This window comes from Apteryx mantelli, chromosome 3 (genome assembly GCF_036417845.1).
Source record: "Apteryx mantelli isolate bAptMan1 chromosome 3, bAptMan1.hap1, whole genome shotgun sequence".
Lineage (NCBI taxonomy): Eukaryota > Metazoa > Chordata > Aves > Apterygiformes > Apterygidae > Apteryx > Apteryx mantelli.
Window position 1 is genome coordinate 86717698 of NC_089980.1, and position 20171 is coordinate 86737868.

Sequence of the window (20171 nt, forward strand, 5' to 3'; positions counted from 1 at the left end):
ACATTTCATGGTCTTGAAAGCAGACCTATACAGTTCCTTATTTTTTAGAAGAATGAGCGACAGGGTTTGCTTTAAGGTGAGGGAACTGTATTAGTAACTCTTTTGAATTTACTGTAGCCATAAAGATCTGAATTATGCTCTTCCTGCGGTTTGAGATTAGTATCCTAGATGGAACAGATGTTTCATGTGTTATACAGAAAGAGCCAATTATATATATGAGTCACATGTAAATCTAAGCTATAAATCAAATGCTGTATATATATCCCAATGATGCTGTTGAAGTGTTTGTCTTAGTTTTCCCTTACTTAGACAGCATATATTAGTTTTACTACTGAGAGGTATGCGTTTGTTTGGCCAGGTTTTAGTTTGCGCTCTATTTTGTCTTATTGTTTTCTTCAGTGAGGAACGGAGATGTGGTAAAACCCTTTTCTAGCCTCTGTTTACATCAGCACATTCGATCTGCCTGCGTCCAAAAGAATTATGTCAAAACAATTGCCTGCATTTGTTTCTTAGCATGTTCTCCAGCAGCACTGTCGCTCCAGGGTCAAACTGGAATACATTAAAGTGGAATTGGGGCAGAAACTGCAGCCAGCCTCAGGTCAATGATGCCTCTTGAGATTTGCAAAAGTGACACTTCTGGGGTTCATTGCATTAACTTTCATAGCATTTCTGAGTCTGGTCTGGGTGAATTGCAAAGGCGGATGGTTAGTCTCACATACTCCTGTTTAATTCTTTCTCTGTGTGCCTGGAGTAAAAGGACAAGCTTAACTTCTGGCTCATTTCTTAATATTTCAGAAAGGGGTTTTTTTTAATCCTTATTTTAAATTTATTTGCTTCTATGTTGTTTCTATATATTTATGTTTAGGAAGATTACCGTGATTGCTTCGTCTTTTGAAATAAATTTGTGAATTCTAGCCTATATGATCTCTGGATGAATGAAAACTAGTGCATCTTCTGACATAAGCAAAGTCTTTAGAAGGAGTAAAAAATACAACTGCACACCTGCTAAGCAGGGCACCCTAACGCTGTAGGACATAGTTGGGTTGTGACAGAGAATGGGGGAGAAAAATGCATCCAGGAGGACAAAAGATGTTAAGATATAAAGATGCACAGTTCAAACTGTACTTTATCAAATTCTGATTCATCTTCTATTAGTAGCTCTGAAGCTTTGCTCTTGATAACCTTTTTACAAAAGTTTTGTTCTTTTAGTAAATAGAGTTGCCGATCATACACCTTTGAGTCTCAAGATCTGTTGACAGGAATTCCAGGTATAGCAGAGACTATTTGTTGGTGGTGTGTGTGGATGAATGCATGTGTGTATATGTGTATATACATATGCGTATACATACATATATATACATACACACACACACACACACATCAATAACACTTGGACAGACTTTTTTCCTCCCTAAAATTTTCACAAGCTTTATCACTTTAGCTCACTCTGCAGTTTTGTATTACGAACAGTTTGCCTATGATGGGATGCTACTTTTGATTGTACTAGTCTATGCTGTATTTTAGCAGCCATCACGTAGTGAAAGTGACTGAAAGTGCCAAATACACATTTTTTTCTCACCTGTTGAAAAGAGAACTATCTGTTGAATCACAATTATTTAAATATAATGAAATATTTGTATGAAATAATGCCTTTTAAATCTCTGGAGTGGCATATGTGAACCAACACTGAGCTCAACTAATTGAGATTATTTTATCTGTTTTATTTGCAGAATTTACATTGCAGCATTCAGTCATAAGCAAATTCATTCCAGAAGCTTAAAATGAGCTGATGCCAGCAACTGGCACAGATCAAACAGTCCCCAGTCCCCTTTTGCCACTCCTACACATTGATGGGATTAATACTTTCTGGCCAAAGGCCCAGGTTAAGACAGACAGTGTGGACAAAAGCTTGTACTGTGTCCTTAAAAACCACTAAACTTAAATATTGGCAAGCTGCAGGATGAAGGAAATTCAGTAGCCAGAGCCCTGCACTGAGTGCAGAGCCCTTAGCAGCCTACTTGCCAGAATCCAGCCTTGGGATGCAGAGCCAAGAGCTTTCTTGGCAGCATCCAGTTCCCTCAGCAGGGTGAAGGGAAGAAAGGAGAAGAAATGTGAATATCCTGCATGACCTGGGAGGTGCCTGCTGGAGCAGTGCTCACATCCACTTATCCCATTTAAAGACACTAGCTTGTTTTCCTCAACAAGGCAGTTAGTTCCTAAGCTCATCCTGAAAGGATTGCTACTACTCTAAGAGAGGAGTGGGTGTTTTTAAATGGGAATGCAAAACACTGTCAGACACTGTGATCACTCATCTGACCACCCATATTATGCAGACAATGGATCTTACCTGAGGGAACTCCTGCTTCATGCCTTATAACCAAGGCTGAATGGCTGTGCATCCTTTTTAAATCAAGAATGGCTATCTTTCTAACTTTGCGGAGATGAGCAGTGCATCACAGCCTGTGGTGTGAAGGATTTCACTAGTTAATTGCCCATAACTGATCACTGCTGAAAAAGCAAAGCAAAATTGCTCGTTTCCAGTTTGGATTGGATTAGTTTCCACTTCCACTGAGTTTTCCACCTTTGCTAGAATAGAGCCTGCTGTTATCAAGTTTGTTCCCTGTATGAGTATCTCTAGACTGTGAGCAAAACAACAAAATTTAAGCTTTTTGTTTATAATGAAGCCTTCTGTTACTCAGTGTTTTCAGTTCTTTAATCTTTCTCCCCTGAACATTCTTCAGTTTTTTCAACACCTCGTTTGAAAAATGGAACAGCAGAACCTGATACATTATTCAAGTAGCAGATGAACGAGAGCCAAATACAGAGTTACTAAAATCTACCTGCTCATCCTTTACTTTTCATTTGTTTTTACAGCTGAGGCTTGTATTAGCCCTTTTGGCCACAGCCTTGCATTGGGAATTCATGTTGAGCTGATTGCCTGCCAGGACCCCCAGTTCTCATATTTAGTCTCTGCTTCGGAGGATAGAGTCCTCTCTCTCCCTCTCATCCTGTAAGTATGACTTTCATTCTTTATTTCTATTTAGGTTATTTTACACTTGGCCATATTAAAACTGAAACTGTTTGGTTGCTCCCATTTTTCTACAGATCCCAGTTGCTCTGTGTCAGACTTGTCCTTTTGTTATTGCTCTTTTGCTGTCCCCACTCTTATATCTATCCACAGTGACTTAACTTTAATCCGGGTCACTGATGAGGCTATTAAATAGCAAAGGAATGATCACCAGTTCCTGTGGGAACCCAATAGGAACACATCTGTTTGCTAATAACTAGTTCCCTATTTGCAGTTACACTTTGGATCCCATCATTGATCAACTTTTTAACATATTTAATATGGTTATGGACTCAGATGTGACTCCAGTACAAAATATGTTTGAGTTTCTTACCTGACCTCCTACAGGGCTCTCCGTGTATGGAGACTTACTGTCAGTGTATGGAGCACACTTCCTATGGACTTCAAAGCATTCAGTTTCTTGATTAAGATGTTCTACAAACCAAGTCAAATGACTTAGACTTGTAATTCTATGAACAACACTGCCTTCATCAAATGAACTTGTAATTTTAGCAAGGAATAACATCAGATTAGTTTTACAGGATCTGTTTTCCTTGAAGCCAAGTTGATTGACTTTAATTACAGAGCTTTCTTCTAAGTTTTTATTAAATGAATCCTGTGTTGGCTGTTCTGTCCTATGCAAAATACTGGAAACAACCAACTGGCCTGTAATTACTTTTTACCTTTCTTAAGTGCTGGCACAACATGAACCTTCTTCATGTCCCTAGAACTTCCTCAGTGGCCCAGAACTGCTTTAGAAGCAGCAGCAGTAGCCCAGAGGCTAGTTCTTTAAAAAATTCTGAGACAAGTTTATTTGTACCAACTGATTTGAAATACCTGTCTTGTATCAGACTCTTAATGTCCTCTGTAGGTACTACTAGAGTGGGAAGTTATTTCATCATCGTCATAAATAGATCATCTGGCTTGTTACCTGCAGGCTAATCAGAAATATTTACTAAATAACTTCTGCCTCTGCTGTGTTATTGTGAATGATTCTACCACTTCTGTTGCTTAGAATTCCTCTTTCTTAATCTGCTTAGAAGAATAAAAAAAGACATATCTTACTCTACTTGCCTTACTTTTTTCTAGTATCTTCTTGCTTCCTTTATATAATCTTTAATCTAGGTTTTATATTCATTGTTATCTTTTCCTTTTTTCCCCTTCATGTGCTGGTTTTATATATAACACTTTATATCTTTTTTCACATCCCTAGTAAACCCAGCTGTTGTTTTTTTTGATTGCATGTTATTTTTAACTAGCCCAGTCTTCTTTTCTCAGTTGTAGGCATTTAGCAAACATCTTAAACTATTCCCAAATATCAGCAACTTTCTTTACTTTCTTTCTTCCATCTGATATGACTCCCATTTGTTTTAGTTTTGGGAAATTACCTCAGAAATCATGCCTTCTGTTTTTAATTTGTGGATAGATGAAGTATATGTTCATATATTGTATAAAATTTTACTAGAGTGGATTTTAATGCAATGTACAAATTTTATTTGTACATAAAGTGTCAGTCCTTTTCAATCTGAACAACCAGTAACCTTCTGGGTTTGTGATCATTTCCTGTCTACTAAGCCAAGATCTAGAGCAGGGGTTGTCTGGCTCCTCTGTTAAACCACATATGACTTGCAGGCAATTCAGGTGTAGCTACATCATATGACTAGCAGTAAGCTGTACTTTTGCCAGCACTGCAGCTCCTGAGTGTTACTCCCTGGCTGTGGGAGGGAGTAAGTCAACAGGTCCTGCTGTGATTGAGATGGTAGCATGACCATGATACTTGTATATAGGTGTTGAAGAAGCCAGTCATCCTATCCTCTAATGTGTTTCTAATAATCTGTAACAGATGCCAATACCTCATCTTGGGTGATTTCATTACTATCCAAGTTGACTTACATCCTAAGTTGTCAGTCACTCAAACAGATGTCATTTGTGACATAGAGTGCCTGTCAATTCCCCTCTTCCGCTTGGGCTTCTTAAATTGGTTTTAACTATTTCTTTTAATATTCCAATAATATGAATCTATCTATTAGTTTTCAGGAATATTAACTTGAATTGCTGCTGAGCAGACATATGGTTTATCCATTTTTCAGTTCACCTTTCAGATGCTCATAATTAACATATAGGCAACTGAGAAGGGTCTCATCTTCTTACAGCCTCTGCTTTGTTTAACATTGTGCTTGATATTATGTTTTTGTGCTAAATGTGTTTTTGGTTGCTTATTTAATCTGATTTGTCTAGCCAGCCTGGCTTATGGAGTGTGTATTCTTTTCTGTTGAGAGGAGACATCCTCTTTAAATACCCTCTCCCCATAGGCAGTATAGCACGGTCCACAAGTCTGATAACTGCACGCTGTGCTACTCACCTAGTTGTTAACTTCTGCAGTCTTCATTTTTTTATCTTTTTGTGCCAGGAAGCAGGGAGGAACTCCAGACTGGATCTCCAGATCTCCTGAGTTACCTATGCTTATGTAATCTATGAGGTGTATCACAAAGCAGTCTCCTTCAGTGAAACCGTGCCTGTCAGCTCCAGATTATTCTCCAATTCTGTACTTCTCTTTTGTGTCTTAAATCCACAGAAAGAGCACAAACTTCTCTTGTCTGCCTCTTCCTCATGCAGTGCTCTTTTCATTCTCCTGATGAGGATGGTTGGAGCTGTTCTCGTGGGCGCTCTTGATCAGTGCTTTACAGCTGCTCATACTCAGAGTATCAGTCAAAGTGGGGAGGGCATACAGCAAATGTGATGGGGAGCATAAGCACCATCTGCAAAGTGTTGCCACAGTGTTTTGTGGATGTGCATTTGCTTGCTCATATGTGTGCTGTGGGCTTGTGGACAACCTGATGATTTGTGGGTCCTGGTGGTCCCTGGATCACAGGTCAAGGAACGCTATTGTAGATAATCCTGCATGCTAGGTTGAGCAAATGTTCACCTGAGCAAACATCCACCCTTTGTTCTGTGTGACTAACAGATCTTCAGGTGTGTTTTTAGCATCTTTGCAGATGTTCCTTCATTCACAGACCAGATTTAAAGTGCAGTTTCTTCTCTTAAGCATATGAACCTTGAGCAATAAAGAGAGAGCAAGAAAAATAAAAACATCACACTTTCTCTGGCTTGAGGGGAGGAACTATAAAAAAAGTGTTTGCGTCTGCTGTTTTTGTCACTGATTGAGTAAAAGAAAACCTGGCTGAAAGAGGCTCATCCATCCTCCTGACCAAAGGCAGTACCATCCCTGGCAAATAACCTGTCCGGCCTTCACATTGCCTTAGGCAATCTATTCTAGTTTTTTTGCAGTCCTTACCACTAGAAAGGTTTTGTTTTTTTTTTCCTGACATCTAACCAAGTTATCCAAAACTGCCATTTAATCCATTACTTCAGTGTGACTTTCTGCTTAGGACATTAAGGATTACCTCCTAGAGCTACAACGAGCAGATTGTAGCAGCTTTAAGCTGAAGAACCAGGTTCCAACCTGCTGCTGAGAGTCACTACCCATGAGCATCCCCTGCAGATCATTCCCTGAGCAGTGCATGTAACAAACTCAGGTTCATGATGAAATCAAGTTAACCCATCATTTTCTTTTATACTTGCCCTCAGACATGTGCTTAAAAATAGATCTACCATATGCTTAGTGAACAGGCACTAAAAATGAGGTGTTTTGATCAATGTATTCAGTCCCTACGTGGAAAGCTGGGGTAACATTATCTAGCTCTAGAATCCATTTTTCATGGCCCTCAGCTGGCATCAAATCCCTTTTTAAGCCCCATGTGACTAGAAGATAAGAGAAGTCTTTCTCTCTCCTTCCTTCCCTCCTGATTTCTCCCACCATGACCCCTTTTCTAAACTCTAAGTCCCATTTCTTGAAGCACCTGTGATGTTCTCCCTGTGTTTCTTGTTGTTGGATCATTCTCCTCCTGGGTGTGACGTTCTGATTCAAGAGGTGTACCAACCTACCAGTCAGGGCAGGCTGTGGGATTAATTATCAAAAATGAAAACTCATCAGTCCTACAGCCCTATATATTGATAAATATGCTACTGGTGAGACCTCTTTTCTGTGTAAATGCAGGCAGAGCTTTAACATCTTACCATTACTGACACAGTCCACCTTCAACACTGTGGTTGTTCACTGGCCTTTGTCACCATGTCACCCCATCTTGTCTGGGGTCTTTATCTGTAAGCATCTCTGCAGTTGTAGGGAAAGCCAGTTGCAGTTATGGTGAGAAGACTGAAAAATTTCTTTGTGAACTGGCCACAGACAAATTTCTGCTCCTTTTCAGGAAGGAGAGTATTTTTTCCCCAGCATAACTTGGCAAATATGAATTTAAATAACACTTTTAAAATATTAGGAGTAGTAGCATAGATGAAATGAGATCCCCTTTTGGAGGACTCTTCTGGAGGGAACAGAGTCCTGAATAGTCTCAAAGTAAATCATCTTCTTATTTGAGACTCAGCTTGCTCCCATTTCCTTGCTGACACATACTCCGACTTCTTCAGTCGTAAAACAGAAATCAGACAAAGCAGAGAAGATGTTAGTTTTGCTTGTGCACAAGCAACCGGTGGGGGAGAGGGGACCGCTAGGGGGAAGAAGCAATATATTTTGAGGGAAGATCTTTCAGTCTGCCTCATATATTCCAGAGAAGCAAACAGGCAAAACTTCTTTACCTCTCCCCTTCCCTATTCCCCCTTCCTTCACTGCCTTTCCCAATTCACATTTTGCATTCTCTTCTATGCAGCTCCCATGCTGTGAATCAGATGAACACCCATTAATCCTGGGTAGCTTCTAAAAATAAGAATTGAGAGAAAAAATCAGAACAGTGCAAATCAACCTGCAATCATCTTTCTATTCTCTTATAGGGGGGAAAAGAAAGAGGAAATCAGTGGAGTTACTCTTTCACTTCTTTTCTTTCCAAGATAAAATGACTGTGCTATTTGCAGCAGTTGTTCTTTTGATACAGGTTTTCTAATTTATGTACTTAAAAGGCACATTAAAAGTTAGGAGCATTAGCTCAAAATGCTTATGCAGACCATCCACCCACTTTTTTCTGCTAGTGAATAGAGCTACCACAAGCAGCTTGATGAAGGAGGAATGTAGCTTGAAATCATACGTTGAATTGACATTGTATTCTTATGTGTTACTCAGAACCAAGGATAGACCCATCCTTTTGGGGCTTTTAATTGTATAGTAAACAGTGTGTTTACTTTGTATATTTACTGCCTTTAGCGCTTAATTTCAAAGCTTTCTTGAACTCCTTGTAAGAACAGAAAAAAAGAAAGAAAACCTAACTGAAGATGTGAATCTGGCTTGCTCTTCAGTGTATGAATGTAAAACCTGCAGGCTTTCTTTATCAAGTTAGTTATAAATAGGTCTCTTTCTTTTAAATTGCAACTGAAGTTTAGCTGTTGGTGGAGAGAGAAAAAATAAAACAAGAATTTCTTCATGCAACAGATCCTCCTGAGCTTTGTTTTTCTGGGACATCTCCTTCTTAAAGTAATAAATACCCTAGGATGATACAGGGTTTAACTCAATGACTGTTACTTTAAGAGATTGCAGGGTGAGATTTTTTTATTTTCTTCGAAGGTGGTGGTGGGGTTTCTTCTTTTTTTTTTTTTTTTAACTGAAAGGAGTATATCACAGAGAATGGAAAAGAATTCACTGTTTTTGAAAAAGATGAGGCCATAACATTCACAGACTCATCTGGCAAGGAAAGAGCAGAAAACAGAAAGAGTGGCAGAGTGGTCTTTTGTCGGCAGTCTGGAGGACTCGCCTCCTGTTCTTTCCTTAGTTGCATTGGGGAGCTTTTGATTACGCCTGCTCAAACAGCTGCATTGTGCTAATGTGTTTTCTTGTGGCCTTGCCAGGTGACCCTCTCACCCGCCGGCTACGGGCCAGTTCCACCACTGCAACTGTCCCTTAAACAAGAACCGTGAGTGGGGGCACCTTCTGCCACTGCCACCCAGCTGGAACACTGATTTTTCTTGTTCCTCTCTAGCTTGTAACTTAGTTTTGATTAGTGTTCATACTTTGAAGCAACACAGGAGCCAGTGAGGTGCCCCGCTAATATCAACAGCGGGAAGATGGGCCTGTTTCTCAGACATTCATCACTCCTCCTTCCTGGCATGTGGTGGCCGCCTGTCCTGCCCCGTGGACAGCTGTGCTCACAACCTCTGACAGAAACCAACCATCTGATTGTAGTTTGTCCTTCAAATCCTTCCTCATACACCTCCCCTTTGTCAGCTGCCCTGGCCTCTGGGGCTGGCTGAAATTAAGCAGGCAAGAAGCAGCACAAATCTTCTTCATCTTGCATGCCTGGCTTTTAGCTCAAGTCCCAAAGGGAAAAAAGAAGGAAGGCAAACACAGTGATATACTACGCAGAAATGTGTTGCAACTTTAACATTGTCTGTAGTGTCAGGAAATTGTTGCCAAGGCCTCAGCCCCAGTCACTCTGTCAATGTGAAAGAACAGCAGGACACAATGTGGCACTTCAAAGCTCAGAATCAAAGTCTGCTTTCCTGGTGGCAGTGGGAACTTTTCATTTTCCTGGATCATTTCTGGCCATTCTGACCATTGTAGAAGGCTTCCAAATCAACTTTAGACCAACAAAAAACAATAGTAAGAGCTCTCCAGCACTGCAAAAGGCATTTGCCTTGAGCCAGAACTGTATAGCAGTAGGAGTTCCTCTAAGACTGCTCTTCCTACTGCTCCTCCTATGGGTGTTCATTGACACTGAGCATGGCCTGCTCATGTTGCCAGACTTTTGGCTGCTGCAGACAAACAAGCAATTTAAATGCTGAGATTTTTCTGCTTAGCCCACTAAAGCAGAATCTGGGGGTGGAGCTTTCTCCTCAAAAATCTCTTCAAAAATCAAATGAATGCAGCCCAAGCATTTTTCAGTGCTGTTTTTCACATGAATATGCTGTTTGAATGCATTCATTGGTCCAGATATGTTCTTGACTCGAAGTTTTGCCCTGGCATTTCTGGCCTTTTGTTCAGGAATACCACATTATGTATGTGAGATTTTCTGTATATCCTTAATAGTCACAGGATATCCAATGATAGTACTGTCTCTTCTCTGATTTATATGTATTAATGCAGTATGATAGGTGCAGTGCATGTGTAGATTTACAGGCATTCTACACAAATTCCCAGTCTTCATCCTCTTTAAAGGCTGAAACAAATCTATCATATTGCAGTACAATTCTTTTCCTTCTAGAATGGGCTGTTGGTTTCAGTGGTTCCATCAGGTATAAAAATATGTACATGTATAAGGTAACCTGCAACCTAAAGCCTGAGAAATAGTAAATAATACCCAACAGTTCTTATTATTTTAAAGAATTCATTGTATCTTTCTGATCTGTTTCATGATTCCTACAAATTGTGGAATCACTGATCAAACTGCAATGAAGGCAGTCTTCTAAAAGGTCCCAGAGTTAATAGATATAAATAAACAATGCAGCAACTGTTGCTATTTTATTCCATCTGTCTAATTCAGGTTGGCTTGAAACTGACACAAAGTGAATTCTAGAAATCCAAAATGCTGCTATCAACATACCTGTAAATCAAAGAGAAAAGTCAGTAAGTGGAGACCATCAGAGCTAGTGGCCTACATATGACTAATTTTGAATGCCTATTTGTTGCCCAGCTTGACATGCCTTCTTAATGGCTTGTAATAGTTGAAGTGAGTGAGGAAGGCTTTCCTGAAAATTGGATTTTTTTTTAACGTGTCTCAGGTTTGTGTGTCAAAATACTTACTCCATCAGTTTCTCCCCAGGGAGCTAATAATGGTGACTTAGAAAGTAAGATGTTCCAACTTTGGGATAAATTTCTGTGTATGTTGATTATTCCCTATATCCAGCCGCAGGAGGCATTCCACAGAAAACTTAAAGTCTCTTTCTAAAAATTCTTGCTATTCTTATTCTTGGAAGTCTTTTTCTGTACTTCTTACATCTTCATGATAACCCAGAATGTAGCATTTCAAATATTAAATCCTACTGTAACTTATGAAATTGTGGCTTGATATCACAGACTGATACTTCTGTAGTGCTTTCAGCAAAACATAAAACACCAAGAAGATATCCCTTAGAGAGTATTATTTCACTGCCGTGCTGGATGCATCCCTTGGTTTGATTAACAAGCATATTCACCACAGAGGCGGAATGAAAGCCCAGGATTTTGTTCTTCTGATTCCCTTTCAACATAACTGTTTTTTAACTCAGCTTTCCTGCTGGTGGTGCTTTCATGTCAGTTTGTAAGATTTGGTCAGAAGATAGTGGACAGTTACCATTCGTCCAGTCTTGTCCTTTCATCTCTTTCACAGAAAGAAGTTCTCCTAAAAATATACAGAATTTCATTCCAAATAAAACTGTAAAGAGGAAGAAGAATGCACCCCTGCTGGATCTGAACATGCTCCATGTCTCGTCTGCAGATTAAAGCTCTTTTGTATGGTGATGTGCATCACTAGGCAAGGGGTTGGAGGGTAGATGCCATGGCATGGATAGGAAGACACAGGTAGAGGTTTCCCTGCATTTCCTTGTGTCCCTCCCTCAGGCTTTGTAAGAGATACACTTTCTTCTAGAGCACTCAAAAATCAGATTCTGGAGAATGTAGAAACTTCTGATGCTCTCAAGGAGCAAATTTACACTGGTTATTCTCCTGTCTGTCTTTTCCTGATGGTTTATAACTGCAGAAGCAAGAGTAAATCATGGCTAATCAATACTTTTTGTTTTTTCAAATATCACATATCCTTTTAAAATAAAAAGTATGAAAAATAGTCTTCATTAGTACTCCTAGATTTTTCCTGGGCTTCTGTTAGCTAACAGAAAACTTGTTTTGTTTCTGTTAATGGAGTGGATGCCTGGCATTTGCTGATGTTTCAGTTTTAGCTTCAATTTTTGTATTGAGAACCAACCACCCTCTAGAAAAAGTGGAGGAGGTGATTAATGTTAATAATAATAGCATTAATAACATCTTCATAGGTGCTGTGGTTAAATAAATAATTAATAATGAAATTGTTAATTTTGTATCTTCATCCAATAATGTTTCCACCATGTGGGAGGAAACTGCTATTTTGGCTAGCCTGATGTTGGATTGCCTGCAATGTAATTGTTAGAGTCCAAGAAATATAACAAGGGTGAGAAATGAGACAAATAACATAATGTTTTTTTTTAATTTGTCTCTAAGGAAATCTTATAAACCATGTAAATGTTCTATATTTTCATGAAAACAAATGTTTTATATTGCCCGTAAAAACACATCTTTAAAATAAACAAATGCAACTTGTTTGCATTAGAAAAGTTAATTTTAATTGAGCTACTTATGTACTTTCTAACAATACCAGTGACAAATTATGATAATGCTGCATGACCCATAACTCATACATCTGAGAAACACTGTCTGTCCTAAAGGAAACTTAATAAAATCTTGTTCCTTTACTCTAAGTTGCGCAGCATGTTGGATGAACAACGTTGTATGCTCGTCTCTAGAGAATTCAGTGTAAAATAGTTCCAGATTTTGTTTAGTGATCCCAGAGCTGGCTGAATAACTCCAGCCTTCCAAAACTGCAATTGCTAACATGCAGGGTGGTGAGACTTTAGGGTATTAACTGCCCACTCTGTGATACTGAAGGAGATTAGTCTTTGGAATCCTTTCCTTGATATAAAGAGTGACACTGAATGGAGGTTATATTTATTGTCTATGAAAACTCTAAGTTAGCTCAAATCACTTCAAGCCTATACATGCACACATGTATTCTCCCACATTTAGCAAAATCCCCAGCTTTTCTAGCTAGTGTCTTTGAGCCAGGAATAGACAACTTGCAAGGACTTGGCTTGAAAAGATGCATGCGTGTAACCCGCTCTGTCACATTTCACAAGAGGCTACAATCAAGCAGTCTTTATCCTTGGATTGTCTAGACACTGTAACAAAGTGGAAAAGGGCAAAGTGAAAGAAAAAAGCCCTCTTTGTCAGTCATTCGCTGTGCATCAAACTCTCCTTCCCTCTACATTGCCTGTGCCAACAAAAAGATAATGGGAACAAAAAGCAAACTAAAAATCAGAAGGTGATAATTCAGTGGTTCTCGATTCATATCATCCCTTTACAAAAAGAAAACCCCCCAAACTGTTATTTTACTGACACTACCAGTACATATGTGTACCATCTCCTGGTTTATTCACTTTTTTTCAGAATTAATACTTTCGATGATTTTCTTTGGCAGGTGATCTGTAGCTCCAACTTTTTTCTCATCAATTTACTTAAGTGTGTAAATGAAGTATGTAGGGCTGGCTCGTCAGCGCTTGTAACTAGCTATCTGAACTCTTCCCAGACGCCAGTGGAGATTTTTTTCCCCTACACAGCTGAAAGTTTGTGAATGAGCAGTAGGGCTACTTGAAAAATAATTCTCTCATTTATATTTTTTTCATGTCTGCAGAAGCAGCAGCAACAAGAAGAGAACCTCTTTCGTCATCGTCCCCCACCCACAATTTCATGTTTCCCTTCTCTTCTTTTCTTTCTTTTCCTTCATTTGGTTTTCTACTTTTTCCAGTGAAAACACAGGGGAAAAACTAAGAGAAGAAACAGAGCTGGGTAGGGGGAAGGAGGTGATAGAGTTTCACAGGGAGGTACTGTTTCAAGCCGACAAAATGGCTGCTGTGATTCTTTTTTAAATAATGAAGCCTGTGTATCACTCAGCTGTTTTGAAGCGCATACATGTATGTTCCAGCACTTACAACGATTAATTGTTCTTCTTTAATGGCTCAGTCATCTCCGTTCAAATCGTCTGCACTTCTGCGCTTCTTTTCGCTCTGGAGTTTCCCTCATACCATCGCCCAGCGCATTTGCATAGCCGCCCGGGTTTGGCTGCCTGTGTGCCAGAGGCGAAGCTTTGCAGAGGCGTAGCGGGCTCCTGGTGCGAGGCCCCGGCACGGTGGCTGCGCCAAACTGCGGCGTGGGACTCCCAGGGCTCTCTCAGCACTCAGAGGAGCGAGACGAGCCCTCGCACCACAGGGGCCTTGCCGACCACATCGCTCTGCTTCACTTCCTGGTGTTGCCTGTGTGACTCCTGGCTCCGAGAGGAGCCGGAGAAGACTCGACCTTAAGCTAAATTGCTAAAGAGAGGGTCTCTAGGACTAGACCACTCTGCTTTTTAAAAAGAGGCAGCACAGAGCTCTGCGTAACCAGTTTTTCACTGCTATTTTAAACTGGGCACCTCTGCGCCCAGCGCAGTCCCTGTGGGGCTCTCCCAGAGCCGCTGCTGGGCTGGCGTCGGGGCTGGGCGGCCTCGAGTGCCCATGCAGGACCCCACGCCTGCGACACCGGCCCGGGGCAGCCCTGCCACCGCAGCAGCCCCGTTGGCAGCCACAGCGCTTTGCACTCTCCAGGCTGCTGGCCTCTGCAACCACTTTTCCCTCGGCACTTTCTGCACTTTGGTGTCTTCAGGGACACAAGCGCGCGCTGCCTGTCCTGGCAAACGCGGGGTGGGGAGTTCTTGTTTCTGTTTCATCCCTTCCCGCTTGCATTGAGAGATTTCCCAAGTTTTTGCGAGGGGGCTCCATTGAGCGCATGTGTTGTCTTGAAGGAAATAAAGAAATGGAAAAAGGGCATCTCTGAGTTGAGAGGAAGAAATGATAGAACGTGTGCTGACTGCAGACAGCGCTGGTCAAGGCATGGCAGCTCAGGAAAGTGTATTCAAGTGGTTGTTTTTCTGAACACGCTGGCAGAATGACTGGCAGTGTCTTCAAACTGTGGAAAATACCCTCGAACAGAAGGGGTTTTATAATTAGGCAGGCTAGATTTAAGAAGCAGGTATCTATATTATGAGCTATCACAGGCAAACAGCTACTGCATAATTTTTCAGGCATTAGCAGCAATGGAATATGCTTTTTCAGAATCCCCTGAGTTTGTCAAAACCAATTTCCTGTGTTGATCCTGGGGTAAGGCATACCAAATAGCCAGCCTGGCAGCTACAGAAAAATGAGGATATTTGCAAAAGGATGTGCTTTTTATTTACCCTAAGTGGAGGATATTGGCTGAAATGTGAAAAGAAATATGAAAAAATAGTTGCCTACCTCTCTATACTTTTTTTTTCTGTTCTGTGACTCACTTTCTCCCCTCATGTTCATGTATTCTGGACAAAGTATGTTGGGCTAAGATTAAGAAAGTTTGTCTCAGTGTTTTTTTTCTTCCTTTTTAAAGATTTTTTCTGTTGTCACTGCTCTTTCTTGTAGCCCTGTGCTTAGAGTATGTTTCTGTTCCAGGTTACATGTAAGACTGACCATACTGGATCAGATTAAGGGTCCATCCAGAGCAATGACCAATTCCCTAGATTCCTCACGCCTGACTTTAGAAACTTAAGTTTGTGTCTAGGTTCAGCTAGAGTCCATGGAAAGAGTTTGGTAACGCCAGCATGCAAGCGCTAAGATACTAGAGCTCACTGATGAAAATTCATACTAGATAAAAGCATGAACCTCTGAGGGCTTTTTTTTGAGATGTGGTGAATGACCCTCTGTCTCGCTCCACCTATTGAGAATATAGGCTCTTAACTTTTATGCAGCTAAAATTAAGAGAGATTAATCCAGACTCCAGTAGTGGCCAATGAGGATGCTGAACAAAAGGTTATAAAAATTAGAAATCTTAGAGGTAGAATGTACTCTCTCAGTTTCCTGGGATCTGGATTTTAAGGCTATTTGCATTTAACATGTTAATTCCTCCATGGTTTTGTCTAGTTTCTTAACTCATTTATCCTTTTGGCTACCCCAACCTCTAGTATCAACAGGTTTTATACTTCAGTTAGGTACTGTGTAAAACAGCACTTCCTTTTGTTTTAAATGCTCTATCTGATGAGTTGCCTCCTACTTTCCTGTAGAGTGATAATTATCTGCTCTGCTCTGTCTGCATCTCTGTATGTCACATAAGGCTCCAGCAAGGTATTACCTTTGCATGAAATCAATGGCAGCTATTGTGTAGTTGGCAATGGCAAAAATGAGACCGTGAGTTAAGTGTCTTGCTATGTATTTCGAAGCCAGACTTGAATATTTCTAGTTGTGCTTTTTGGCTGTGATCTTCCCCTGTGAGTTGTGCTCTCCTGGCAAAGGGTGAGTGAGAGAGGTTTCTTCCTCTTACTGCCTCCATGCAAGAAATTTCTGGCAAGGCTGGTCAGATAGCTGCTACTACAGTAAGAGCAGGTAGGATCTCCTTCCCAGGCCCTGATGGGAAACCACTGTGGGGAAGAATTTTGTGTGAGCTTTCCCAGCACGTTGCTGTTTATCTTCAAAAGCAGAGATTTTTTTCAAAATACTTGGCTTTCGAGCAGTGAGCTTAATTTGATCCTCTTCATATGTGGGTTAGAGAGAGATCTGGTGAGCATAAACGAATGAACACCTGTCCTTTCTTTGCTCTCCTAGGATTTTAGATAATGGGCTGTGTGCAATGTAAGGATAAAGAAGCAACAAAACTGACTGACGAGAGGGATGGCAGTTTAACTCAAAGTTCAGGCTACCGCTATGGGACAGATCCCACTCCGCAGCATTATCCTAGCTTTGGCGTGACTTCAATTCCAAACTACAACAACTTCCATGCCACAGGAGGCCAAGGATTGACAGTGTTTGGTGGAGTCAATTCCTCCTCTCATACAGGGACGCTGCGAACAAGAGGAGGAACAGGTGAGCTTCAAAGCCTTATTTCAGTGCATTTAATCAGTCACATTACATCAGGGACTGTTTGAGGGGACACAACCATCCCAGCATGTTGTTTAGAGTAGCGCTAACCTACAGATGCTAGTTCACTTTGGGGACATGCCCAATTTGGCTGCCTGCCTGCCTCATCCCTCAACCAGGGAATGAGAGAGGAATGTGGTTGAAGCAGGGAACCATCTAGAGTAGTTAACAGGAAACATTTGGCATGGGTATCTCTAAACTCCCTCTTCTCTGAACATTAGACCTCCTTTACTCACATGGGAACCTTCTCTTCTGTGTGGGTACCAAACCAAAAGGACTGATGATTGTAGAAACTGAAGGAGGTAGTGTGCCCACTGTCTGCCGAAAAGCACAGTGAGTAGAAGGGTTGTCCAAAAAGTAAGAGCCTTCAGCTCAGTTTGCTCCTCAGCCACTGGGGTGGCTTAAGTTTAGCTTAGCCACCTGATCTCTTGAGGTTCCTTTCACTTCTGTTTTCTGTGATGGAGTGTAACTCATGTTTGTTCTTCTTTAGGTGTAACTCTTTTTGTGGCACTTTATGACTATGAAGCAAGAACAGAAGATGACTTAAGTTTTCACAAAGGAGAAAAATTTCAAATACTTAACAGCTCGTAAGTTTTAAGCTTGGGAATATGCCTTTTAGTATTTTAAACTTATAATGTTGATAAATATGTTTATGTTATTTGTAAAATATGATGTGGGCTATTCAAGATATTTAGGGGTTTTAGTCTTTATGCTCACCTGTTTTTGTCTTTTAAGTGTTTTATTATTAAAAAAATCAGCCAAAATACAGTTTTACCTCAAAAATACATAAGTGTTAGATTGTGTGGTTCACTGCTTACATTTCAGAGTAAACTCACATTTGGAACACAGCACAAGCGCTGTACTTTACCAGTAGTAACAGAAGCTCTGCAAGGCTTATACTAACACTCTTTGCAATCTGCTGCAAGTATCTCTGCACAGGAGCGAGCTAAGAAAATCTGATTCACAGGAAGAAATGTGATCCAGACTTGCATGTCAACATGGGTTTAAAAGCATTAACGTGTTTTTCTTTTAAAGAAAGGTGATACAATCTGAACTTGTTAGGAAGCTCTGTTAAGTATAAATGCCCCATTGTACAGTTGCATTTTGTATGAAAACCTTACTTTCATCCTGGAAATCATTGATTTAAAATTAATATTATCAACTGCCTGTAGAAAAAGACACTTAGCAATTTAAAAATAGCATCTAAATATTACTGTGCTACTGACCTAAATCAGAACATCTTGTAATTCCTGGCTAAGAACATAAAGTTGAAGGCGCTGTCATATGTTCAGTACTGCTGTCATATAGAAGTAAAAATGGGTTAACAACCAAGTACATAGCTTTCTAGAGGCTTTGTGATATTTCTCCAATCTTTGTTTTTTATCCTATATGACAATGAGGCAAATTCATCCCTGGTGCAACTCCTGTTAATTTTAATAGAAGAACTTCAGGGTTGGAGTTGGCTCAGTGTGTATTAATGTAAAAAAAAGCCAGGTAATTCTGTGGAATATTTCATGAAATCATGAAGCTGAAGAGCTTTGATGTAAATGAAAGCACAAAAACTTCAGTTAAGACTTGTGAAGAGAGCAGCAGCTTAAAAACCTCTCTACTTCTAAATTAGCACTTGGGGGAAAAAAAAGACAGGCTTTTTTAAGCTATTATCCATTTTTTTCATGTTGCCCACCACTTTCCTAACCTTGCACAAACTCTGCCATCAGTAGAAACAAGTACAAATTCCTCCTGTTGCAAGTTCCTTACCCGTTCCAATTGGTGAAGTCCGGGGGTGCTCACAAGGACATGTGGAGCAGTGCTATTTGGAGTCAGTGGGACAGACAGATTCCCCCCTTTTGTGGTTGGTTGCAGTACATGCATTTTGATGCAGGTGGTTACTGCCGGGAGGAAGGCTTTCTGAGGGAAGAAAATCAAGCAGCCACTGATTTTCCTGTAGGATTATAGAAGCTCAGTTCCTATCATAGTCAACTCTGTCCGCTTAGAAACACTAGGCCTAACCACACTCCCAGAGTATTGACAGCCAGGCTGGGATTGCATAGAAGCAGCTTTTCTGTGAGAATGCTTCATCTTTGCCCTTGTACCAGAAAGGACACGAAAGTGCCCTTTTTAATAGTCAGTGCTGCTTGTGATGAAGAAACATACAGGTGCATAAAAACAGTTTGCCTGGAATTTACTGAGGGTAAATTTTTTTTCGACTCCCAAGAAATGAAATTTGATTTTGGCTTTGGATAAGAAGTCCAGATTGGCAGTACCTGAAATGGCTTACAGAGGGTATCCTTGTGATTTTAAGTCAGGAATGATACCAAGCACAGTCTGGGGAAAAGAGGTGCCTGCAGGTGGTGATTCAGAGCAGAGTCTCACTCAGGTACTTTAAAACACCCACCCCATCATCCCCATCACCACCACTGCTCTGGCATGTCTGGCTAGCTCCATTAACTAGTCTCCTCCTAACCTAGGCTTGTCAGTTGAGTGCCTATAATTAAATGTTGTGAAAAAAATCTGCATTCCCCTTCCTTTCTGGCAGAGAGATTTAAGCTTCTCTGTCAAAGCAGAGGGGGTTGCTCATGATGTTGTTACGAGCTACAGCACCTTTTTTCCCTCCCTAGATATGATAAAATATCTCCATCTAGTGGAGTGTCCATGCAGTAGGAGGGTAGAAGTGGGAACCAGTGATAATGGCACAGTTTTAGCAGCTGATAATAATAGCCATAAAGGAATCAAAATATTTATCAACAACAGTGTGGCATAATCTCTCAGAAATATTCTACAGCTGCATACCGGGGAAAGGTTAGCCCTTCAGCTTGCTAAAGTTAGGGTCATAAACCCTAAAGCACCCTAAACCCCTATGGCCCATTTCTCTAGAGATGCTAATACACACAATGTGCATTAAGATAGCGTTGGCTCCCAGCATCTAGAAAAGCTAGTTGTTCTTCACCTTCTGAGCTGTAGAATTGAAAACAGCTCTTTTTTGACTAACTGCAGCTGTTTTCTAGTTGTTTACCATAGAGTTCATATTCTTTCAAACTCCTAACAAAAGTGGAGTTAGAAATTTTAATAAGAGCTCACCTTCACGCAAGCTTTTTTGTCTGTTTAAAATGGCTTAGACAATGTGTTTTCATAACTGCTTTCTTACTGAAGATGCTGAACTTTCTGGCCACATTTGATAACAACAATTTGATAACAGTGAAGCGTGACCCTTAGAGGCTATCTAAAACTATTGACTATTTGATGTCTTTGTGTTTCAGATGGAGTATCCACACAGAAGTTTGAATGTCATGTTAAAATTAGCAGTGGATGTGAAAGTGTTGGTTTTGGCACTTTTTTAAAAGGCTCTCTCAAGAGTCTATAATTGATGTGGGGACAATTTTCAATATTCTATTCCAAATTCAGCCCT

General features: G+C 40.4%; 1 protein-coding gene across 8 annotated transcripts in view; it reads left to right on the forward strand.

The window, feature by feature from the left end:
• Positions 1-20171, forward strand: part of FYN (FYN proto-oncogene, Src family tyrosine kinase) — a 138621-nt gene that overhangs the window by 81882 nt on the left and 36568 nt on the right. For 7 of the 8 annotated variants that reach the window (XM_067293835.1, XM_067293834.1, XM_067293838.1 and 4 more), the window contains exons 3-5: positions 2875-3010; positions 16454-16711; positions 17256-17352. In XM_067293835.1, coding sequence (XP_067149936.1) covers positions 16465-16711; positions 17256-17352 — 344 coding nt within the window. In that variant the 5' untranslated portion in view covers positions 2875-3010; positions 16454-16464. The remainder of the gene's footprint in view (positions 1-2874; positions 3011-16453; positions 16712-17255; positions 17353-20171) is intronic. The other variant, XM_067293837.1, reaches the window with a different exon arrangement.